Source organism: Thalassophryne amazonica, chromosome 15 (genome assembly GCF_902500255.1).
Source record: "Thalassophryne amazonica chromosome 15, fThaAma1.1, whole genome shotgun sequence".
Lineage (NCBI taxonomy): Eukaryota > Metazoa > Chordata > Actinopteri > Batrachoidiformes > Batrachoididae > Thalassophryne > Thalassophryne amazonica.
Window position 1 is genome coordinate 52686323 of NC_047117.1, and position 26262 is coordinate 52712584.

At 40.1% G+C, this 26262-nt stretch overlaps 1 protein-coding gene across 2 annotated transcripts in view; it reads right to left on the bottom strand.

The window, feature by feature from the left end:
- Positions 1-26262, bottom strand: part of LOC117525993 (phospholipid-transporting ATPase ABCA1-like) — a 71862-nt gene that overhangs the window by 16216 nt on the left and 29384 nt on the right. For both annotated transcript variants that reach the window (XM_034187979.1, XM_034187978.1), the window contains exons 6-19: positions 23221-23342; positions 20777-20968; positions 15212-15301; positions 7144-7387; positions 5964-6103; positions 5762-5878; positions 4257-4451; positions 3485-3693; positions 3217-3393; positions 2891-3113; positions 2543-2764; positions 1534-1738; positions 375-488; positions 104-278 (exon numbers count right to left, since the gene is read on the bottom strand). In XM_034187979.1, the coding sequence (XP_034043870.1) occupies positions 104-278; positions 375-488; positions 1534-1738; positions 2543-2764; positions 2891-3113; positions 3217-3393; positions 3485-3693; positions 4257-4451; positions 5762-5878; positions 5964-6103; positions 7144-7387; positions 15212-15301; positions 20777-20968; positions 23221-23342 (2425 nt within the window). The remainder of the gene's footprint in view (positions 1-103; positions 279-374; positions 489-1533; positions 1739-2542; positions 2765-2890; positions 3114-3216; positions 3394-3484; positions 3694-4256; positions 4452-5761; positions 5879-5963; positions 6104-7143; positions 7388-15211; positions 15302-20776; positions 20969-23220; positions 23343-26262) is intronic.

Consider the following 26262-nt stretch of genomic DNA (forward strand, 5'->3'; position numbering starts at 1 on the left):
CAGCCTCATTGTCAAATCAGCCAAACAATCTCAATAATAACACCATTCGCTATAAGTATAAGGTCTGTTTGAGTAGTGCAGATGTGCGTATGTGTTATCTTACATAGTTGTGGTCTTGCCAGCACCGTTGTGACCCAGGAAGGAGGTGATTTGTCCTTCATAGAAGCGCAGAGAGAGTCCATCTACAGCCAGTTTATTGCCGTGGCTGTACACTTTCACCAGATTCTCAATGTAAACACCTGGCTCGATGTGACTCGGCTCCTCTTCAATACACACCGCTTCAGTTAAAGAACACAAACATATTTAACATTTATTTTACACATCTTCCCATTTTAAAATAGAAAATAAGTAAAAATATTGATTACTAGTTGTACCTTCAGCATTGTCTTTCTTTAACAGGGAGGCGGACATGTTCTTGCCCTCATTCTCGCCACACCAGTAGGTCTTAGTGAAAGGGAAATACCACGGTCTGGGGATCCCATACTGACCTGGAGGAGTGTGACTCTTTAGTTTTTAATTCACAAGCACTAAAATGACATGCAGTAAATGGATGGACAGACTATGTGAAGTCTGTTTTGGCATAGCAAACTTTTAGAAGCAACCCGAAAGCAACTGGAGTTCTTGTTTCATCTTGATGATGTTTTCCCACTCATCCAAGTGTCACGAATGCTCTGTTACATTACACAACTAACAAAGGTAGCTGATGGTGTGAACGTAGCTTCCAGTCTGTGGCACCTTGCTGTGATGGCGATCACAGATCTTTCATTACCTGCTACTGGATACACATTTATCACGTTAACCATTCTCTCTGATGATATGTGGATATTTAGTCATGAGTCTGATGCATAGTTTTGTTGGTGAGTTGCGGCAATCCTCAAACTGTAGTTTGACAGCGATAAATGTAGTCAAATATAATCTCCCATTCTATAAATGTGGATAATAAAATGGTAAATGGACTGCATTTAAATAGCGCTTTTCCATCTGCATCAGACGCTTAAAGCGCTTTACAATTATGCCTCACATTCACCCAAACACAATCACACACCGATGTCAGGGTGCTGCCATGCAAAGCGCTCACTACACACCAGGAGCAACTCGGGGATTAAGGGCCTTGCCCAAGGGCCCTTAGGGTTAGGGTTAGATGTCTATGTGTATGTGGCTCGAATATCTCTCTGTTTGTTAGATTGACCTCAGCTATGCATATGGCTTCCACGTGGCGCAATGATATGCATCCTTTATTATGAAAATTTTGGGGATTAATTTTCCAAACCTTTATTTTGACATTAACATGTCAAAATCTAACATCCTTGCCAGCCCCGTAATGGTCCAAGTAAATGTCCTCTGACAGGTTGAAATGTGTATGCAGAACACTTGGAATTAACATATCCTGCAATGAATAATTTAATATAACTTCCATTAATTTAACTAACTTATTTAGTTGCACTTTACCTGGTTTAGCAATTTAAGAGATTTGTGTTCATATTACTGTCTTGGAAAAGGTGCTACAGGCAGTAAACGTGGTTGAGAACTCACCAGGGAACACGGCTTCGATGTACCAGGTCATTATTCCGTAGAGCACGGCGTCAAACAGCATGAGACAGATAGACGTTGTCAGGTTGTAGCTGTCATCCTCCAGAGGGCTGGCCAGCAAGTTGGACCACTGGATTCCAACACCTTGTTCCTCAAACAGGGAAAAGTACTCACAGCCAAAGCCAAAAGCTACAGGAGACAGCAGACTCTGGGAGGACAAGAACAAACACACCAGCATTTAGTAAGAGCAGTAAAAATAAGCCAGATACTTTGCATAATGCATACAGCAAAAAAAAAAAAAAAAAATGCAAGGGGCTTTTGGCTCAGAAGGTGAATCTGTCTCCACTAACAATTTATAAAGTAGTAAAGACAATTTTAAAATCATTATAAAAATGTTTTTTTTATCAGCCATTCTCTCTAATAGTCTTGCAGTAATTTCAAGTGTTTTGCGGTAACAAATCAGAACAAAGGGTGTGTTTCTGTATTCACATGAATAAAGCTGTATCTCCGGCTCACAGGCCTTTGGACAGTTTTCCTTCATAAGAATGTCAATAAAAGACCAAATCTGAAAGTTCCAAATGTTAGTTTTCAACAAACAGTCTAACAAGAAAGCAAACAACAACAATGTAACAGAGAGTTCTGTTTATGATATGTAAGGAAGCAGCACATCAGGCAAACTAACAGATCTTATCATATGCCTAAAACATGATTATTTTGTAAGCTTCCAACACAATGTCTGATCTCAAAAAGACAACAAACAGAGAAAGACAAAAGGATGGTCATAATCACTGAATACTGAACTCATCAACATGATGTTTTCCTTAATGCGTGGGATAGTTTACCCAAAATTCAGTTTTAAAAGGTGAAGTGACAGGAGACAGAATTTAATTTAACGTTTAGAACTCTTTACTGTCAAAGATTTACTATCTTCAAATTTTTGTGATATTTGCAGGATATTTTTGCTTAAGATTTTTGACTCAGTACAATATGTCAGCACATTAATTTCACATACCACAACAATTTTTGCCCCAAAGCCCACATAGTCTTGCCAGGCAACACACAGCACGTAGGGCAGGTAGAGGGTAAAGTAGATGATTCCACCACAGGCTGCTGCCAAGTTGGCACGAGAAAACAGGGTGCTAATGAGGAAACACTGCATGATGGTCACGACGCCGAAGGATCCCAAGAACAGAAACACCACACCAGAGTCACTGTAAGGCAACAGGTTGCCCACCTGAGAAGAAAGCAGGAGGACAGCACAATGACATCACTTATTTTCACGAACACCATGAACCTCCTCGACCACTGTCTACATTTTCAGCTGTTTACTGATCTTCATGCATGGGTATTTCACACTAACCTTCAACAACATCACTAACAACCCAGCGCTGATCAGCAGCGGAATTAAACTGCTGATGAACCAGCTGAGCCACAGAATACCGTTGTTCAGTCCCATGATCCTCATGGTCTCCTTCAGCCGTGCCTCTTTCTCATATACAACGCCCTTGATGATGATTGCGACAGAGTACATCCACGCCAACGTCATGAACAGAGGCATCGACCGGCTCATCACCCGCAAAAAACTGTGAAAAGGCAAGATGATGGAGAATGAGAGAAAACAAAAAACATGATCATCTGGAAGCTAAAACACAAACGATAACCTGTTTGCTTGTTGATGTTACTTACATGTCATCAACGTAGCACGGGTAAGGCATCTGCTGGATGTAGATGCCGGTCCGCTCCTTAGAGCCGGTGATGGCTCTGACGATTCCATGCTCGATAATATCCTGAAGGTAGGAGAAGCCTCCCCAAATGTACCGCAGGTCCTCAAAGGGGTCTGCCCTTGGACCTGGATCCCAGTACCTACACAGCAAAGTAAAATCAATAACCCTCCAAACACTATGATATTAATTATCTGTTAAATAAAATATGCTCAGCAGGAACAGTCACTCACCCGTCTTTAATCTTATTGGTCCTCTCCACATTGTCGATGTCCATACGGATCTTATAATTGATATTGGGAGGAAGATCAGTGCTGCTGCTGCGTGTGATATCGGGGAAGACTATTCCTGCCCAAAACCTCTGGCTGTCAAGAAGACCCATGGACTTATTAACTAGTCGCTCTTCATTAGCTACCGGCTCCAGCTTGTTCAGGTCCACACACTGAGAGTTACCAAGAAAATAAACAAACAAACAAAGAGATTATGGCACTCAAATAAAGACGTTACGTTCTTTTTACTTCAGCTCTTACTACATTAAACCCTGAACTATGACAATATGACTTCCTGCACCCTGTGTATACAGTGAGGACATTCTTAATAGTCAGGGATGCACATAACTGGTACCCATTGTGCTTGTGTGTGCTAAAAATCATTGATGCACAGCAGGCCGCACACAGAGGGAAACACTTTTCCTACAGTCTGTCATTGCTTTCCTCCTATTTCTTCCCTTGTGTTTTCTGCTGCGCATCATTTATTTTTAGCACGCACAAGCACACTGAGTATCAGTTATGTGCATGCATGTTAATAGTCTAACATAAAATGGTAAAAGTGACATTGATGTTTAATGGGATTTGAAGTTGAGAATTTTGGAGTTTAGCATATTTATCTTTATGTTTGGGTTGAACTGTGTTATCACATTTTACAGTTACATGATAACAGCTGCATACCAGACACAATTGTAACTACATGGGGTGTTGCCTTTTTGGTAAAACATCTCACACTCACCTCCATAAAGCGTGAGATGAGCTGTATGGCCTGGTCAGTCTCGTTAAAGACGTCTCTCCAGGTGAAGGAGGATCCTGCGGGCCTACGGTCCTCTGAGGCCTTGGATAAGAAGTCTGACACGTTTGACACACGCCACTCAGTCTCACTGAGCTGAGCATTAAGGAAAGCAGCGCTGGCATTATTTTGCAGCAGGATCTACAAAAAGACAATAAAAAAACAAAACAAAAAAACTTTAAACTACGAAATCAACGACTGAAGTTTATAAAAATGAATTTAATTACTATGAAAAACCCGATCTCAGTTTATATCCAATAGAGCTGACATTGAAATTATACTTTATAACTAGCGTGTTGCCCGTGGGGATCCATGGGTTCTAGATTGGGTAGGGTTTATTAAAATAGGTAGCTGACATTTTTTAAGGGTGGTAATAAAATATGCAAAGTTTCTATAATGAGTTTAACTGAAAGTGCAGAAAATTAAAATGAGAAGGTTTTGTGAATAATTGTATTTATTATTTGGCACGTTTAGTTGATATCATGTTTTACAACTGCCAAGGCTGAGATATTTCCTTTGTTCAGAGATTGTCTGGTTACCAGGGACTGATTAATGGTGATGTCACCATCGTCCACTAGGGGGAGGTGTTGGTTATATGATTTCGACAAGCTTGACAGACAGAATAATGATGGTGGCAACATAGTAACCACTAATCTACACAGAACCACCAGTATTGAGGAGACAGTTTAACAAAATGAAACAAACAAAAAACAAAAACTGTGTGTATGATGACACTTTCAAACATTGACTGAGACCATAGTTAGGGGAAAAAAAGGTTTAAGAGAGGCGAAGTATTTTTAGTGCCAACAATGCCAAGATTCATATTCCTGGTTTTAATCAACTAAAGTTTATCACTACAAATGTTTGACCTTTTCAATGGAATTTGCTTACCAGCACATTTTGTTTCTCTTTGCATTTCTACGCTGAAAAACACATCAGTATAAGAAACTGATATTTCTTCACCTTTCTCCTCTTTCTTCTCACTTATTCAGCACGATTAACGTTTTGTGATAGCCTGGTAAACCTGACCCATATACTATGCAAATAAATTTGCTTTGCAAACGGCTGTGGCAGGCTACTTTTCTGAAGTGCCTCCTAGTGGTAGTAAGATGTTATATTGCTGGACAGACAAGAGTTTTTCTGTTGGAAATCACATCAGATACATTATCATTTAAAAAGAGGGACGTACAGATTATTAGTTTTAAACTACTAGATAAACAGGGAAAGCAGTTAATTAACAGTTGTGATGTTGGGTTTTCTGTCATTCCATGGTGCTTGACTTAATGTAAACTGAGCAAGATCAACTTCTTAAAAAAAATTAATTCCTTAAAAACTGTAATGTTTTAAATAAAAAAAGTCATCTTGTGTAGCTTTTTTACTCTCCCATCTACAGACCCTTCACTAACAGAACACGTGTCCACATTTACCAGATGAACTTGTGCTCCACTCACCCTGACAAGGTCCATTTCTTTACTATTCTCCAAGAAGTTCCAAATTTTGATCCTCATCTCCTCCCACATGCCTCCTAAGTCCCTCAATACACCCAGCTCCTGGAAGGTCTTATTCACCTGAAAAGCAGAAGGTCAGTCCCATTTAATGGAGCTTCTTTTGTGATCCGGAAGACGAGTGAGACACGAGAGCAGGATGACGTACCTCGTGGATGATCCTCTGTGTAGCTGGAGTATCTGGGGTGTACAGGATCTTCCCCATCAGCAGTGGCTTCAGAGCTCTCCAGATCATCCTGGAAATGGGGCTGGACTCCAAGCTGCGCATCAGGTTGTTGCAATAGGGCGCTTGAAAAGATTTACAAAAAGTAATGAGCTGTGCAATTTGATGAATATAACCACAATCTGAAATATAACGCAATGCTAAAATACCCTCAGCCGTATAAGCATTGTGTTCTTTATAATTTGCAGTTGTTTAATTAATTATTACAATCCTATTGGCTTACGTACAATTTGTACATGTTCAAATCAAATCATCATTTGTTTATGTTGTGTAAATCAAGGAATATTTGTAGATCACCCTCAGTGCATTTGCAGTTACTAATGACACATATTTAACTCAATAGGAAGTTAGCTTTGAGTTAGCATGCAAGATAACGTCCGTAAAATGTCTTGTAAATGACTCCAGAGGTGTTATCAGGTTACGAAAAGCATTTCCAGTTTTAGAAGTGTTTGTCTCGCTAGCTTTTATATAATATACCAGAAATGAAGCTGTTACCAGGTAGCTACACCAGGAAGTGACATCATCATGCTAACCTCAGCGAAATGTCGTGTAAATAAGTTCAGAGGTGTTATTAGGTTCCAAAAACAGAGTTTTCAGTTTTAGAAATATTTATTTCTCACTAGCTTTTACATAAAACATGTATATAAACACACAAAATAAAGCAGTCTTCAAGAGAACAGCGACTGACGTCATGGTGCAGCTCTGCTCTGGTTGGCTGTCACCCGCATCACTTAAAAACAAAACGGATCAGACTGAAACAGAATGTGACTTTTTAACCTCTTTAAATACATCAATGTTAGAACTTGTCCAAGGTCTGTGTCCCAAGAATGTTCGCTGTGAATTTCAAGTCTCTGGCAGTAATAGGACTGGACTTATGCTGAGCACAGACAGACGGACGGACGAAAAGCCTTTGCAATATCCGATGGCCATATTTGATGGCCTAAAAAAAAAAAAAAAGTGGATTTTTACCACACTTCAATGTGTATGAGCTTCATTTTAATCAAACTAATGTAAAAGCCTGCTGTTGTATTTCCCACAAGGCTGAGCATAAAAAACTTAAACACTAAAAAACATACTTCTTGCTCCAGGACTTTTGGACACTTACTGGATGAGTTGTCGTAAACAGAGAGAGGCTCGCTGTCACTGTCGTTGCCATGGTTTCCAAACAGGGCCTTGTAGTTGTGGTCTTCGTACCAGTTGAGAGACTTGATTTTGAGGCCACCTCCCTCGGGGTGCCCACAGACAATACGCGACACGGCCTGGTACATCTGTTTAGGAGAGCCTGCGGGATTGGTCGTTAGATACAGAATCTCCTTACGCATGTCCTGCCAGCTCTTCATACTGATGAGCTGCAGAAACACAAAGACAAACAAGAGAAATAAAAATTTAAAGATGGTAATCCTTTAAGTCAAATTTCACTTAGAAAATTAAGATCATTATTTTGAGTTTTACATCTATTTGACTGAAATCATGCTGTAAGGATATACTTTTGAAACTATAGAGTATAATTAATTTTTTGAACAGATTTTTTTTTTAACTATTGACTTAACTTAACTATTGACTTAAAAATTAATAAATGATACAGTTTGCTCAGGGTACCCACATTTTTTTCCTCATACATATTCATATGCTGTGTCCTTCTTGTCATATAACTGAAAGACTTGATGAAAATCTATCTGTGTGGTAATGATGCCAATTTTTAATGGCACCATTATATGGCCCATGTATGAGTTTGTGAAGGTATAGCTTAGAAGATAATATAGACTGCCAGTTATGATACTGATAGTCTGTGCCATTCTAGACAAATAGTCTAGGCCATTCTAACAGTTGTGAACGGTTAGAATGGCCTAAGCAGTGGGTCACCCCTTTGAGTCTGGTCTGCTTGAGGTTTCTTCCTGAATATCAGAGGGAGTTTTTCCGTACCACTGTCACCTGTGTGCTTGCTCTAGGGGTTGTTAAGGTTAAACCTTACTGATGTGAGGTGCCTTGAGGCAGCTTTGTTGTGATTTGGAGCTATATAAAACTAAAATTGAAATTGAAAATTATGATTGTAGGAAAGAACGTAGTAGACAAACCCCACCTAAAATGTCTCAGGCTAACCAGAGCTGTAAAACCCTAACATTCATCCAATCATTTAAATTTTAGCAATATTCACTCTTTCCTAGCAAAAATGGTTTCATTTTTTCCTGTTACTTTTTATCTGCACACCGTCATGTGCACTCTGAGCAGTGAAGGTGAAGATACTTTGCACCTCGCCGTCTGCCTGACAAAGATAAAGCTAACAGCTGTTCCCGCCACCCTCTGTCCTTCTGCAGGAGAGCCGTGGTCACACGTTGGCGTGATACGTGCTATCAGTGTACTTTCCACTAAAATAACCTGACTGCATTCTTCACATAGTTAAAATCATTGTTTTCCCTGTATAATTTAATTGCTTATTCACTGGTGGACCTGTGGCCCTTTCTCCAATGGGTTCTTTGTACAAAAACAGTCAATGCTGAAGTTTAGCAGTTCACAGAATGTCACTTGACTGCTGAAGGTCAGAACATATCACAACTATGTAACCAGCTGGACACCTCCCCAAATCCCAAAGATATACGTATGTGCATAATCTGAACTGACAAGTTTGCTTGTTGCAAACTTAATCACCTTAAAATAGTGTGCAATCAAGTCTCTGAGTGCTTTAGTCACATTTGACGATTTCTTTGTATGTGACAAATCTTGTTTTCAAAAAAATTGTTGATTTGTTGAAAAATGTGAGTGAATGAGAAAGCCATCTATGGGGTTATTCAAATCCACTATATCCTCATTTTAGCAATGGAATAATGCAAGCAACCTGCTTTGTAATCGTGGGAAGTGTTTTTTTTTTCTATTATACTGGTTTTTAATGATCCTGCATCATTCATCATGTTAGCTGAGGTAGTTTCTTCACTGCTGATGTGGCACATCATAAAATGTCATAAAATGTTCAAACATAGTAAAAACACTAAGCAATTAAGAGGTTCAGAAAAACATGGCATGAATTTGTTTGTAGCTCTAAGATCAGTCCTTTTCATGATCATTCATTCCTTCCTAAACAAATTTATGGAAAACATGAAATGCAGATTGTAAACAAACAAAAAAACAGTAATTCTGCGGTGTAGTTTGTTAATTTTTGAGACTGAACAAACTACACTGTAGGCTGAAATGTGACCCTGATCTTTCTCTTGTTTCCTGTCACTCTTTCACACACCCATTTCTCTCTCTCTCTCTCTCTCTCTCTCTCTCTCTCTATATATATATATATATGAAACCTAAGAAATTCGTAACCTTTAAAGTAGACCTGCATTGAAATAAATGTGGTCAGATTTCATAAAGAAATAGCTGATATGTATTTATAAGACCCTTGTGAATGCAGTAAAGTAAATCTGTAAGCCCAAATTTGTAATTCAGTGGAGAAATCTTCGTTTAAAAATGACAAATTTGCAGCTAAAATTTAGCCCTCTGTGAAAACAGTTTGTACAGCCGTATCATTTCCATGACGTCAGGGACAAGACAACGCGCTCCCGCCTTCAGTCCGATCCCGCATTGAAATTGATTTTATCTGTTAGTAATGTTATTTATACACGTCCTGGTTTCAACATCCAAAAGTAAGCTGCAATGAATGTGAGATACAGATCTGTGTGCTCAGATCAGCAACGACATCGACAGTGTGCGCCGTTCTTCCTCTCCCACTCTCTGCCTCCGCTGCGCTTATTAAGTCTGCGGGCTCGTTAACGAGCTCGTTAACCGCTGATGCGGGCCACTCACACCGCCCGTGTCTGCTTTGCAGCCGGTGTTGAACCAGATTCAGCGCACAACACCGGCATCACCTCTCTGTCTACTGAATGGAGCTGCAGCACACTTGGCACAAGTCCTGAGATTACGCTCGCTGTTTTAATGTGAAGCCGCCGGTACACCTGTTGCTGCAAGGACAGACTTCTTGCGGCAAAATCCACAGCACTGCACGTCTCGGCAATCGGAGCCCCAGAGCTCCATGGACGCTGAGAGAGGTTTATATATTTTTAATGACTGGGATTCTTTGCGGGTCTTGCCTCCATATCCCGCGATGGTACCGGAGGCGAAAGACAGTAGATTTTCATTGTGACACCACTCAATCAAACGGGCGTATGAAAAAGTCCCTCAAAATAATTTTCAAGCACAAATAAAAGAAATGTGTACTCACCAAACGTGCCGCAAGACAATATGAAGTTTTAAAAAAAGTAGATCCTTCCGTATAAGACAAGAAAAAGGTGCAGATGCAAACTGACGTAAATCCATAAATTACAATTGGCGCAATGCATGCTGGGAGAGGGTCTTGTCCGTGACGTCTCGGCAGCGTCCATGATGAGAGAGACAATTTGCGGAGGGCTAAATGTTAGCTGTAAATTTGTCATTTTCAAATGAAGATTTCTCCGTTGAATGACAGATCTGGGCTTGCAGATTTACTTTACTACATTCAGAAGGATCTTATGTGTAAATGTAAGTCATTTTTTGTTCAAAAAATCTGACTGCATTTTTTTCAATGCAGGTCTCCTTTAATTCAAGAGCATGTTTAATATTGATAAAAGTGACAATTATGGAAAAGGTTGTCATGTGTTAAACTTGCCTTTCATGTTGAAATGCAAACATTAAACAACATTGTTCTTTGTCATAACTCCAAAAACAAATCAGCTATTGTTTGCGTCTCTGGAGACATTGTCCATAACTAGCCATCAAGAGCCACGTCAAATGTTACATCAGGCTGAAGGAGCAGGCGGTTCATTCTGACTAACACAGGGGTTACTGCAGGTTAACAGACAACTCACCACCAGCTCCACATTATTATCTCTCAGCTGGTCAAGCTGACACGCAGACCTATCACCGACTTGTAATAGACAAGGAATGGTAAGAAGGCTTCCTCTTTTCTTTCAAATAAATGAATGGAACTGTGTAGGAAGAGGGCTCTTTTGTTTCTTCGTCATGAATCAGATCGGTTACTTTGCCGATACTGAGCTCAGGATCTGTGGAAATCATGAAAAAAAGGGGAAAATCTAGAACACGTATGTTGCTCATCTGAATGTGAGGTGGCAGGAAAAGAGGAGAGCAGGAGGCACCGGGCGAAGAGAACAAAGAGAGGTTACTCTCGGTCATTTCCTAACAGGCAAACTGCTGCAGACTCCACAAGCAGAGAGCACAAAAACCGCCAGCAAGCACAAAACCTGCCTGAAAGCACACAAATACAAAACAGCAAGCGTATATGAAAATCTGCCACAAGTGCACACATCTTTTACAACAAATAATATATGGCATGAATTGATATTTTCTGACAGCCTCACTCAGAACATCAAGATAGTTAGTGCTGTTTTCCAACCAAGTGAAAGTGACACTGAGGGAACTGGAGCATCTCAGATCACAGAAACACACAAACACACAAACTCCATGAGCTCATTCTGCGTGCTCTCAGCCTGCAGCTACAAGTGTAACATGCTTCGCATTAAAAATTGTGAAGTTAAAGCGGCTGCATATTTCAGTCTTTATGTTGATGTTTTGCTGCCAAGTGCAGTTATGCATCAAAGAGGTTTCAGAATTTATGCAAATATGAGACACAAAAAAAAAACTATTTTCTGATCTTAAATGTGCAAAAGCAAAAGAAGAAGATAGCGGGTGTATGTTACAAGTCGCTATCTTCTTTTGCTTTTCTGCTTGCCATTTATGTGTGCTGGAAATGTCAAAGTAGATGTATGTATGTGTATGTGTGGGTGGGTGTGTGTGTGCGTGCGTGTGAAAGGACTCATTTTCATCACGCTGCGTGAGTGGAAATAATTGTCATATCCCTCAAGGGAAGATGTTCATATTAACGTTACTGACCAAGTGAGTAAAACAAACACACGCATGCAGACGGGTGGCAGCACAGGAACGTCCTGGAGTAACCTCCTCGCAGCGTGTGAAAGAGTGTTAAAGTGTTAAAGCGCGGCAGCAGCAGTTGCAGCAGCACAGTGCCAAATAAAAAGACTTTATAACATGTTATATTTAAGAACATGTTCACCAGGCTGTCATTTCACTTTCTGTTATACCAGCCCTTAAGCTCTCTATTTAACCAATACCTGCTTTTTTTTTTTTTAAAGACTTACATTTGTGAGCAACCTTAAAATCTGAATACATTAAAACTGACAAATCTTTCCCTTATGACAAAAACAATTTACAAACGTGTTCAAGATAAACAGATTAGAGATATACAGATGATAACAGTTATCTGTTTTTTAAAGAGTTCACACCCTCAGATTTTGCTAAGCAACTGTGTCTCAAGCCTGAGGCAAACAATAAGACAGAAACATTGTGACTAATGTTTTTAAGGAAGATATCAAACAAAATTAGAATTGCTCCTGTATTCAAGACATACCTACTTGTCAGGTTTGGTAGAGTAGGGCATTTATTTTCGTTTTCTTCTTTTTACCGTAAAACACAATAAAGGCATTTGCATAATGTAATGTTGTAATACCATGTGAATAATCAGAAATCCAGATTATTAAAGTTCAAGTCTCCCCACTGCCAGCCGCAAACACAAAACAACATAATCTGCTTATGAAGAGACAGAAAGGTTCAAGGAAATACTGCAAGGAATTAAAGTAGGTAACCATTCAGAAACGGCTTCCTATGGGGAAGCACAGTCTCCTTTGACCCCCTGCATGATATCGTGGGATTTGACCACGTCCGGGGGCAGCCTGCCAGTGTACAACACAAACACAGCATCACTTCACACTGTTTTGTTTTCAGCTGCAATCACAGAAGCAATCAGGAAAACTGCCGTTTTTGGGTCCCAGTGGAGAAGGGAAGATGAGAAAAAATGGGAGAGGTCGTGTCGATAGGTTTTAGCGAGGTTTAATATGAATAATGATAATGGGGTTGTCCCTGGAAGTACAATTCTTGTGTCATATACTCTTTCATTTAACCGTTTTATCGCCCACCCTCAAACAAGACCATGGTGCCCAATTGACCATGAGAATGCTGAGATGGATGTGTAGAGTTATAAAGATAAACAGAATAAGAAATTACAGAATCAGAGAAGCAATAAAAGGGGCAGTCGTACACTCGTATTTGCTTCACTCAGCAGAAACAACGGTACTAATGGGCCTTAATGTCAATGTTTATTCTTATTTTTATTTTTTTTTTATCTCTTATTTTTTATTTAAAGGCTACAAACAGCACTGGGTCTGCACATGGACTCGCATGTACATATGTTTATAAGTTAAAAATAAGTTTGCAACAATAATTCCAGGTACTTTTTATGTTTTCATGAGTGTTTTTGTGGGCCATGTGTCTTTCACACAGTATCAAGTGAGAATACAAGTTTGTAAGTGTATGCGGCTGATGGTACAGCTGTTTAGACAGGACGTGCCGTCACGCACACATACAGCTGAAGGTCTTCATGTTGGCAGCTCTGCAGACACCTGCGTCATGTTGTGTACATTTGTGTACTCGTGCTACTGGCTGGTACATCTCTCCTTTCACTACATTCCCATAGCTCCGACTGGGTCATGTTAGTCTCACTCACCATGTGTCAGCTAAACGAACGTCAACATTTCACACAGTATGTTTGTTGTTTTTGGACCACAACAGATAAGAAAATATGTTGTAAAATTTTTTGATGATTTCAGAGTTTTTAATAAACCATATTAAGAAAACAATTTCAGCAGAATGTGGTTTTATGTGAGTGACACTGTGCCAAGACAACAAGTACAGTCGGTTCCCCAGAAAATCAAACCTCAAACATCTGTGTCAGTGTGGTAGATTATTACACAAACAAACAAACAAAATAAAACTCAGTAGTGACCACACTGAGATGACAGAGGAACTATCCATGTCAGTAAGTGCTTTAAAAAAATGCTTCTCTAATACATTTCAGAGGTGAACAGTCAAAACTTTGCACATGCACAGTGTGCAAAGACAGCAGGCTAGTTACCACTGTGATCTGATAAAGCACAGCGACAAATTTTAACCTCAATCAGCTTATTTACAGTAGACATTTTTACACCAAACCATACTTGGAGCATGGGTAAATTATCAATTGTATAAAACTGAGGTAATGATGGAAAGGGACGGGGGAAGGCTTGACAAAATTTGAACTTGTCTGTCCATGACAGCCTGACACTGGCCAGGTGTGCGGCTGCAGCCAGACACGAGTTTTTCTTCTACAGATGCACATGAGACAACAACAATGAAAAATGGATCACAATGATGAGAACGTGTCAGCTTATGCTCTTGTATAGTGCCATAGAATCTAAAGAGTCCTGAGTGTCTTGAAGTCTAATACCACATCACATCCGATTCCCACCCGAATGAAACCCACATTCGGGAGCTGTTGAGGCGTGACCGTCAGACAGCATTCTGAGCACAGTCTAAACAGGCGGGCACAGTCGTGCGGGCGCTTTGAATGTTTTGCACATGTTCAAAACATTCATGGCCGAATTGTGGAAGTCGAAAAACTACTGAACGGCAATCGAGGTGCTGCCTGGCCGCAGTCTGACTGCATTCTAAACAATCAGACGGCGTAAAAACGGCATTCATGACATTCTGATCGCGTTTGGGGGAACATTCGTCATGTTTCTGCCATGGCTGAATGTCCCGAATGTGCCTGAACGCACCACAAGAGCACCTTGAGTGTTGCTGGATTATATCCTGCCAAACCGCAATTGTACGGCTTGTAAGTGCATTCTTATTGTTCTTACTGCAATCTGGCAGCTTTCCAGGTACTATTACTGTGTTGCACTTACATTTGTACCGCGTTCAGAGGCTCATGCACACGGCACATGCATGAATTAGTCGGGGCGGGTCGGAACGTAGTCTGGGTATTCGAATGACTGTCCTCTGGAATTCCTATTCCCCTCCAGATGTGACACAAATCCTGTTTTTTTTTTGACATTCTGCCTGATTTGGCTTTGCTGATGCTCATTTGTACTAAGTGTGATGGGAGTGTAAGACTCAAATTTGGACTTGTAGCTTGTTGACTCCTGCACATGTCTACAACACCGCATGTGTGCATTTGTGCAATCATTCCATTACAGGATGATTGTTAGAAAGAAAGGAATAGATGTACAGTGTGATCTTCAGAAACATGTACTGAGTGTTGTGTGTTTGTTATTCCATGTAAAGTTGTTAACTCTGTGTGGTGTATCTACCTCCACAGCCAGGTTTCCCAGGCTTTGCAGAAGACTGTCAGTTGCAGCCGAGACTTCCTGAACAGCTTTTGGAGACGACTTCACATCTCGCTGTTGAAAGACAGAGGATCATTATTATGTTGTTAAATATTACACTTCATATATACAACATTACCTACAATAAAACCTGTGTTTTATGTTTAAAAAACAAAACAAAAACAAAAGTGGGAGAAACAGTGGATTCAATTTCTGGTCATATTGCCTGACTGTCCAAGACACTTGAATCTCCATTGTAGTCCACCCAGCTAGGTGGGTACCAGCCTTGCCTGGTGTAACCTGCATCTAACTGGTGTCCCATTCAGGGGGACAGACTCTGTGGATAAGGGCCAACAGGCCTCAGGGTCTTGACTGGACTTACTTCTCTCTTCCATTTTATTACTGGAGATTAAATATTCTTTATTATTTAACGGCTGGGTGAATCCTTGTCATTTGATTGGTGCTTTGCATGTCACGCGACATGGATTATTCTTCCCATTGTTGCATTTAGAGTACAATTTGGTTCCATACATTTGGTACCATTGGATGCTATGGTGGTTCCGAACGGGAACAGCTGAAAAAAAAAGAAGAAAAGAAGAGCACGCTTCCACCACCGCCAGCGCTGTCCTGCTATTTGAAAAAGCTAATTGACTGTGCTAGTTCTTCTGACACACACACACACACACACACACACACACACACACACACACACACACACACACACACACACACACACACACACAAAATTCACTCCACTGTAAAGGTGCGTTTACACATAACCAAGACGCATTACGAATGTCATTTTTCTGTCATTCGTGACACATTCCTGACATTCTTAATGTGACTTAAAGCATCTGAATATGTTTCTTAATAGTGCGTGTTGGTGAGTGATATTCTTGATATTCGTGGAGCATGTTTTTGCCGGTCAAAAAATCTTCCACGAATGTCACACACCACCCTCATTTCGTCTCATGTTGTGGAGGTCACAACTGAGCGTATTAATCCGTCTTGATGAGTATTGATCCTTAATAGAACGTGACAACGTTCGTAGTGGTTCTTGTGATGGTTCTTGGAGCCCAAACTGTCACGTGTTATTACGAAGTGCCACAGAAACTGTCAAGTTTTGACACAACTTGTAACGCGGCATCACATTTCACTGCGCGCCATGACAAATCGGTTTTCTGTCACATGCGCACAATTAAACTTGGCCCCAAATGTCATTCCACAGTTCCTGTTGAAGCTCCTCAGGATGCTCCTGCAGGTGTTCCACCTGTTGTTGTAACTGATGAGCGGGAGAATGAGTCTGAGCAACCAGAGGAGCGAGAGGAGACTCACGTGCAGCCAGACATCTCTGCACCTCCTCCAGTCCGGTGGAGGAAGAAGTGTGCGCACAATTAAACCCTGCTGCATCGCATTCAGTTTGACTGCTGACACCAAGTCGGCTAAAAGTCTAATTTCAGTGCTCTTTAGCGCGCTCCTGCAGGTGTCCCACCTGCTGCATGTGCCTGATGTTTGGGAAAATGCACGAGACGAGAGCCGCATGAAGCCACACATCTGGCTCTGTCCGTCTCCTCCTCCTCCTCTCTGCACCACTCCATGGCACAGAGCCCAGCTACGGATGCAGTCACAAAGTTCTTCTGAAAAACTGGAGCGATCTGAATTCGGTTGGATGAATATGGGTGTGTGTGTGGAGACAATTCACCTCGTTCACAACGTGACAGAACGTAACGATGCGCTGCTATGCGCAATAGCACGCAACAACACGGAACACTATTCTTGACGTGCGTAATGGTTCCTGATAATTCTCCAGCAACACGTGCCATTAATCGTAACGTGTGGTAACAGGTTGCAGCAGTTCCTGAGGACACCTGACGCCTCTGCCCTAAATCATCACATTCGTGATCAGCGGCCAAGAATGTGCACTTCGTGGCATTCGTGACTTGTCGTCGTTATGTGTAAACGCAGCATAAGCCGTCTGGAGGCATGAAGAGCTGTTCGGATGAAAAGCTGACGTGACTCTTCGCTGGACTGCGGAATTACACAAAGTCTTTTTTTTTTGTTGGAAGTATGAACTCAGTGCACAGCATCACCATCACAATTTGGACTCCTATTTAAAGTTCGTGTTGGACTTTAGCAGCAGTGGAACACCAAAATATAAGTCCCTTTTCTGTTGTTTATAAATTAATATAATATCAAATGACAAGGATCTATTTTAGCCGTTATATAAAACAAATAATGCATATTTTTACATTCAATGGAAAGAATATTTAATTCAATGAAAGCTGGATCATACCATTCAACGAGGCAAATTGAAATATTCGTACCATTGAACTTATAAACATTCATCATTTGTATACTATCAATTCATAGACTAAACACTTTATCAATTACTCCTTAAAATAATGAAAATGTTGTTTGAAGATGATGATAAACTTTAGTTATAGCCCAGGGTTTGACTCAGATTACTACACAGCATTGTGGTGCATTTTGAATCACAACAAGAGTTGAGAAGGGAGAAATGGGAGAAAGGGAGGAGCACAAATTAGGCCAATGTGAGGATAGAAGGGAGACGGAGAGGAAGAAGAGGTCAGTGTATCTTTGACCGCCTGTGTTCCTGTCTATGGTCTCCTCTGTCACACGAAAGCCGTCAGCTGCAGGAAGGTCTCACATTTGCTAAACTTGTGTCTTCAAATAAAGAACAGAGACACTGCACTATCTTTCTTAAGTATCTTCTCAATGTTCTCCTAATCTTTGGTTTTCTTCTGTTCTCTTTTCCAAACCATTTTATTTCCTCATATGCACACACAAACCAAAGGCCAAAAGAGTTATGCAAGAGTTTTTGCTCTACTGTTTTTACAGTTATTTATTTTACAAAGGAATTTTCCTTCTTGAGTAAGAATGTGACAGCAGACATTGATAAAGAACAAAATGTGCTGCAGGATGGATCAGAGCCATAAAAGTCAGAAACAGACTTTATCTGCAGGAAGGGAAGAAAAAAAAAGGGATAAGGAAAGCCTAACCCAAAGGGACTAGTACTGGAATGTAGGAATAAAACTGGGTGCCTTTAGACTTGAGTTCTGAGTTCATTTTTTTCACATTTTCAGGTTTGAGATTTTTGTTTTATTCAATTTTATGTAATTTTAAATTATTTCTCTTTTCTGATTTTGGAGTTCCAATTATTGATCATAAAGGAATATTGTTGTAATATGAACATAACAGCTGTATTATGATTTCATTTGGTGGTTATTCTTTACTCTCATTAAATCCAAGTCCTAACCGACTGTGACATAAAACCATACACATGCATTCATCCATTCCCTTGGTATTTTCCAATAATTCCTTTCTTCTCAACAGAGAGCAGTCAGCTTGTGTGAGTCTGACCCTGTCAGATCTCAGAATCTAAGCAGAATGGGTCCTGGTTAGTACTTGGAATGGGGATTTTTTTGGGGGCTGTGTGTATTTCTCCAGGTAAAACAGGAGCTGCATCAGAAACACAGAGCTCTGTGGTCAGGAAGTGCATCTTGTGCAATTTGTGCCAAATCCCAATTCCAAGTTGTGCTGAATCTACTGTGGTGACCCTGAACAAAACAAGAGCACCTGAAAAGCAAACAACTTTCTTCTGAAGACAGTCTGTTAGTTTTTGCCTGTTACTTATTTGTTATTCTCTATTGGTGCACTTTGACTGCTCGCCCTTCCCCTTGTCTGTTTTTCTTCCTGAAGATCAGTAGAGCAGAACAGTGCTCACCTCTCAACATCCTTCACCATTGTGTCTAATTCAGGTCACATGTTTAAAGGGAAGCAGGGAGGAACAGGCAGGGGAGGGGTGATGGTGTGGGGGGGGGGGCTTGGAGGGTGGATGAATAGCGGTGGAGAGGTGCTGCAGGAAATCGCGGTACTGGAGAGAGACAGAATTCGAAAAGAAAAGAGCTGAGGATTGGTAAAAGTTTGCCCATTTCACACAGGCACTCCAATGAGTAAAATTTTCCTGCAGATGCTTCTTCTTCTCCTTCGTCTTTCAGCTGTTAATGTTAGAGGTCACCACAGCAGATAATATGTCTCCATCTCCCCCTGTCCTCTGCATCTTCTTCTGTCACACTAACCGACATGTCCTCCCTCAACACATCTGGAAAGGTCCTCTATGGCCTCCTGTTTCTCCTCTTATCTGATGCTACCATCCTCAACAGCATGAAAACATAAGCAAAGCAGAAAAAAGTAAATATTAGTGTCTTTCGTCATCAGCCAGCAGGCGTACCTACTTCCATCATTTTTTTTTTCCTGTGGTTTTACTCTGTATAGAATCTCTGTATATTCTATTGTCAATCAATCAATCAATTTTATTTATATAGTGCCAAATCACAACAAACAGTTGCCCCAAGGCGCTTTATATTGTGTGATGAACAGAGAAAGAAATGAGCAACACAAAAACAAAATTGGCCAGTGACTTTTTTTTTCTAATCAGAGGTGTGACTAAGTCACCATCAAGTCACTCTCAAGTCATGAATCAGCAAGTCTCAAGTCAAGTCTCAAGTCATAATGACCACCAATTGTTTGCAAGCTGACTTGAGACTTTACTTGAGACTTGCAGATTGGTGACTTGAGAATGACTTGACAGTGACTTCTGTTTCTAACCGTCTTTTCTCATGAGAAGAAAAACTACAATACCTGCCTGGTACTGTAGATTCTACAATACCTGCCTGGTACTGTAGATTCAACATCATCATGATAAATACCATCTTTACATACACACACAAACCACTGAATAATACTGCCAAAATGTAACTTGATACCACATAGTGAAATCTGAGAAGGCAATGAAAGGTAGAGCGATGAAAGAAGTTCATGGTAAGTACTGGTTAGTCATGTTACGGATGTTAGAAGAGGAAGTGCCATTGAATAAGTTGGGTTTTCAAGAGCTTCTTGGAAGTAGGCCATCAATGTCCTTGCCCTGACAGCATTGGTATCTCATTCCATCACAAATGAGAATACGTAGGTTTTGCCTTGTATGTGGGGATGGCAGTGCCAGACGCAGCTCATTGGAGGAGCACGGCAGGTGAAGGAGAGCATAAGCCTTTAGGAGAACATTTAGTAGATGAGTTCAAACCCAGTAGTTATTACATAGGCAGGCATTAATGACCTGAATGTGGGTGGCATTGGGTAGCCAATGGAGTTTGATAAGGAGTGGGTTATGTGATCTTTTGTGTTGATCAAAAATCAGATCAGAACAGATCAGATCTTGTTGGTACTAACAGAAATATCAGTCAAACATTGATTTCATGTTGCGTTCAATGTCTCAAATTTCGATAGTGTGTGTGTTGTATTTATTCATGCAAGCGCATGAGTTCATGAGGATCGTACAAGGAAGAGCATTCTCTGAATGACGTGCGAGGAAAAAAATAATTAACTTTGATTTAGCCACCAGAGTTTTTGTTTGCAGCTACAAAATACATTGATAACTTCACCTCATACACAGAGATAGAAATCACACCAAGTCTATATACATCCTGCTGTCAGACCATTCAACAGTCGTGAATGTGTCTCATATCGACTCACTCGAATGGGTTTGAGGAAGTCGAGGTTGGAGAGGAAGTGGCTCTGGGCTTGGTTCAACCAGTCAGTGGAGGAATTACAGATGATTTCTTGTGTCAGATGAGAAACACTGTGGTCAGAAATGTGAACAAACTCCTCCAGGGGTGTGGTGTTACAGAGGTCTCTGAGATGGAAACCAAAACCTTTGGTCAGGACCTGGACAGACAGACCAAAGTGGAACAAGGCCTCAGAAACAGATGTAAAATGACAGAGAATTTCATGTTTCTGTTTTATATGAGGACAGAAAAAGGAAAGAAAAACTGTGCGAGAAGAGTACTTTTTTCAAATGGTAAATAGAACTGATGTACATTTGAATGTAATAAAACTGGATTAATAAAATATAAATTCTATTGTTAGTGTTGGAGCTGTACAATAACAATATAACTCATCAGGACGCAACAAAAACAGTGCGAGCCGCACATTCTTAAAGCCTGGACATAAAGAACACCGATGTTTACTGAAGAACACGTCTGGACTCCCACAAGGTGACAAAATGTTAAAACTCCAAATACTTGGCAGCTCAGTCCAAATAACATCCAACAGACCCATCGGGTAATGCGATCATTTCTTTGAGCTAAGTACTTTGCGTCGTGCAAAGGGGTGGTGGCCAAGTGGTTAATGTACTTGGTTTCAGTGCCGAAGGTTCTGGTTCAAATCCCACCCCTGCCACATTTCTCCATGTAATGTGGAGTTGTGTCAGGAAGGGTACCTGACTTTAGAAGGGGAGTTACAGCGCACACAACAATGCTCACAGCACGACATTAGCGCTGACTTTAAGTAGTCTCATCTCAACCCGGGATAAGTGCACGTACACCACATAGCAGATAAACTGTGCCCAGTATGAGGGTTACCATGGTAACCACCTCATTAGCTGAGGTGAGACAGTCCATGCACATAACGCCAATCAATCTACTTTTCACATGAAGCTGGTTAGATTTCCTGATCATTTACACAACAACACCACAGATTTGACATTTCAACAGGAAAATTCATCCTACTGACTGAACCTTTTTCCTCCCATGTTTTGGACATGTCCTCTAAAATTACATAAAAGCAGATCTTTGAACTGGTACAAATCTTATACAGCCCTGGCATGACTGGCAGCCACATCTGGTAATCTTTCCACTGGGAAAAACATCAGCTCTCATGGCAGTGACGTTTTGGGATTTGGAGCCACTCTAATCATCTGATGAAAAAAATGGAAAACGGATTTGTGCTTTGAAAGATTTATTTTCCACGAATGATCCCAAAATAATAATTTCCATGTGGCAACTATAATCCAAACTTCTGCGGGGTAATTTATGACCCCAAGAAGATCTATGAGATTTTCGACATTATAGCTTCAGATGGTATTGTAATTTTCCAACTCTAATCTATATATTGTACTGTTTTGCAGGGAAGCATGGCCAAACAGACCTAGAAGGTAACAGACCTAGATTCTTGATGCCCAGAGTGAGGGTGAAAAGGATGATGGACAAATATACTGGAGAGTTAAATAAATATGAAGAACTCTAAAACAATCGTTTATATAGAAGTCTTCCAATATAAAGTCAATGGGGTCATAAATAACCCCATGATGCCATATTAGTCGCTAAAATAGCTTGGTCGCTTGAGGGTTAATACATTTGGGAGAAAAAAAAAAAAGAACAGAACAGAGTCAGAAGCTGGAACGTGAACTCATCATTGAGCCTCAGTTTGCACGTGAGCAGAAGTGTGAGAAAAGGAAGAACGGATGAGGCATGGTCATGTGACTGCAGGGTGAGATGTGGTCTGGGCCTGAGGTGGGCCTACAAACACCAAACCAAGATGATGACACGGTTTTGGTTTTAATAATAAATCTACTTTAAATTAAGGAAAAGAAGCTGTTTGTATGTCTGTGCTTTGAAACACAGGGATGAAAATAAGAACTGATGACAGAACACAAAAATGAAATTAAAATGACAAGCTTTTTTTTTTCTTTTGTCTGTGGGATAAACAAAAACATTTAGAGAGATGGGGAGCTTTTTGGATGCACAACAGAAAACACAAGCCCACCCACATGGAGGGTATTAAAGGCTTAACTGTGCAGAATCCCGTGGGCCAGCGGACACCATCAAGCCAAGGTCACTGTATTTATGCACACGCACTGCTGTCAGGGAAAAAAACAAATCACCATCTCATAGGTGAAATGAATCACACTGATCACGTGGTTCTCCTGGAGGCTTGTAAACGACTCTCCTGTGGAGATGTGTTTTAGTGACAGTTCACACTGAGAAATAAGACAAGATGACAGGATAATGTGGAAGAAGTGATATATGGGTTCAACAACAGCATGTCACACTGCCAAAAAACCAAAACACTACAGCGGGAAAAAAAAAAAAATTAAAAACTGAACTGTTTCGTGAGAACTTCTTGGTAACTGATTTTACCTTCTCAAGGTTGACATCAGCCTCCACAATCTGCCGCAGAGCGTGACGAGGAAGTGAGGCATTGTGGTGCAGGAAGTGGGAAAGTGTCTCATTGTCTCTCAAAAAGTCCTTCAGTTTGAAACCTACAACACAAACACACAAACAACAAGTCAAGGAACACAGACGGACAAAATGCTCTTTGACGCAAATAAGGAGGCTGGGACCAGTTTTTTGGAAACAGAAACAGTCATGCAGTCGGCCCAACACAATAACAAATTCCGCAACTTTGGACTGAAAATCGCTGAAGCAGTGGTCACATGACATAAACTGCAAATGATGTCCTGTTATGTTCCCAGAAACCATAACATCCACTCGGCTCTCTTAGAACTTATTGTACTTTTGCTGCATTCCGCAGATGTCAACTTGTTCCTGAAACCAGTCTGAGTCAGCTTTGTGAGCAGTGTGCACCAACACGCACATGCTAACGGGTTACTACAGGTTATTCCACTTTAACCCAGATACTGCACAGCCGGTTGTCCTCTTTGAGTATGAATCTGTTCCATCCTTCACCCCTGAGCCACTTTTCTGTGCTTTTCTGTTCTCTGTCGACACACTAGTGAACATCGTGTCCTCACAGTTTGTGGCAGTGAAACAATTTGAGAGGAATCACGAAGAGAGAACAGAAAGAGCTGCTGGAGCCCAGCACAGAGGCGAGTGTTCAAACCACTGCAGTTTATCCTGTTCAATTACAACCCCAATTCCAATGAAGTTGTGACGTTGTGTAAAATGTAAATAAAAACAGAAAACAATAATTTGCAAATCCTCTTCAACCTATATTCAACTGAATACACCATGAAGACAAGATATTTAATGTTCAAACTGATAAACTTTATTGTTTTTGTGCAAATATTTGCTTATTTTGAAATGGATGCCTGCAACACGTTTCAAAAAAGCTGGGACAGTGGTATGTTTACCACTGTGTTACATCACCTTTCCTTCTAACAACACTCAATAAGTGTCTGGGAACTGAGGACACCAATTGTTGAAGCTTTGTAGGTGTTAGAAGTGGCTTTTCATAAGTTAAAATATCATACAAAATATAGTTCAAAAGGGCTTTTCAATGTTAAAATCAAATATCCGCTAAATCTGCAATATGGATCAGATGCAGATCAAACTTAGTATATTCATTCAGAGTGCCATTTTGCACCTCATTGTCACAAATGAGAGTGATTGAGGCACTTTTGATTGAGATATAATGCAAAATGTACACCAGATGGGCTTTTCAACATTAAATTCAAATCTCCACAAAATCCACAGTCCTGATCAGATCCGGATCAACCTTTGTCAGGTGACAGTGAGTGATAGTCTGCACCTCACTTTCAAATTTGAGAGTGACTGGATTAAGATATAATGTAAAATATACATTAAAAGGGGTTTTCAAAGTTAAATTTGAATGGCCACAAAATCTGTAATCCAGATCAGATCCAGATCAAACTATGTCAGTCAATAAAGGATACAATCTTTTTTTTTATCAGAGTTATGAATTCTTGAAACTTTGTTCAATGTTAAAGGATAGGGATTTTTCCAATTTTCCAAGACTTTGTTCGTGGTTTGTGATATTTTACATTCATTTATTTTGTTTTTAACGAACATTGTGTTTTTGTTGTTGTTTTTTGTTTGTTTTTTTGCTGTTGTCAAATTGAATTTAGATTGCTTATTTAGCCTATTTCACACTGGCACAAATGTACGTAGAGTTGCGCATTGTGGCACATCTACTACATTGAGTTACGCAGCTCTGCGCAGCTCAGCGTAGCCCAATGCAGCAGTAAAAGCAAAAAATTAATGTTTAATTTTTTCTGCATAGAGCACTGGACAATTAAAGCATGCCGTTTTAAGCAAGTCTGTGCTTCTGCATGCAAGTCTGCACTACACTGAGTTACTGCATGCAAATCTACACAGTTGTACACTGTAGAAGGGGCTTGAAGCCCCATTCACACCGGCACAAATGTAGAGTAGCATTTTGTAGCATTTAGAATATGCCTGAAATGCGCGCATACTCAGTAGGGATGAGCGAGTACACCACTATCTGTATCTGTTGAACCAACTAAATTATCTGTATCTGTACTTGTAGTGGGTGGGGCCTAAACAGAAAGTGGGCGTGGTTTAACCAGAAATGGCTGGGGCTTAAATCAGTACATCATTTTAAATCTGAAACTGATATGGATTGATCAGAAGTTGCTATATTTATTGTTTGTTTGAAAACTATTTACAGAACAGCCTCAGAATCGAGATTCAAATCAATGTTTTTGAACATGAATATTCTTAAGTGTATGAATGTATATGTACAGAACAGCCTCAGAATCGAGATTCAAATCAATGTTTTTGAACATGAATATTCTTAAGTGTATGAATGTATATGTACAGAACAGCCTCAGAATCGAGATTCAAATCAATGTTTTTGAACATGAATATTCTTAAGTGTATGAATGTATATGTACAGAACAGCCTCAGAATCGAGATTCAAATCAATGTTTTTGAACATGAATATTCTTAAGTGTATGAATGTATATGTACAGAACAGCCTCAGAATCGAGATTCAAATCAATGTTTTTGAACATGAATATTCTTAAGTGTATGAATGTATATGTACAGAACAGCCTCAGAATCGAGATTCAAATCAATGTTTTTGAACATGAATATTCTTAAGTGTATGAATGTATATGTACAGAACAGCCTCAGAATCGAGATTCAAATCAATGTTTTTGAACATGAATATTCTTAAGTGTATGAATGCATATGTACAGAACAGCCTCAGAATCGAGATTCAATGTTTTTGATCACAATAGTAAAGGAACTATTTATAGAACAAGCTTTTTTTAAATAAACTCAGACCATGAATATTCTTAAGTGTATGAATGAATAACAGAACAGCCTCAGAATTGACATTCAATGTAGTAGGAAACTATGAACTACTAAGTATGCATAAACAAGAGTTGTCATACTTAACACTACTTTCGTTTTTAAATTTTATGATCAAACTGTGATTTTTTTCCAATTATTTAT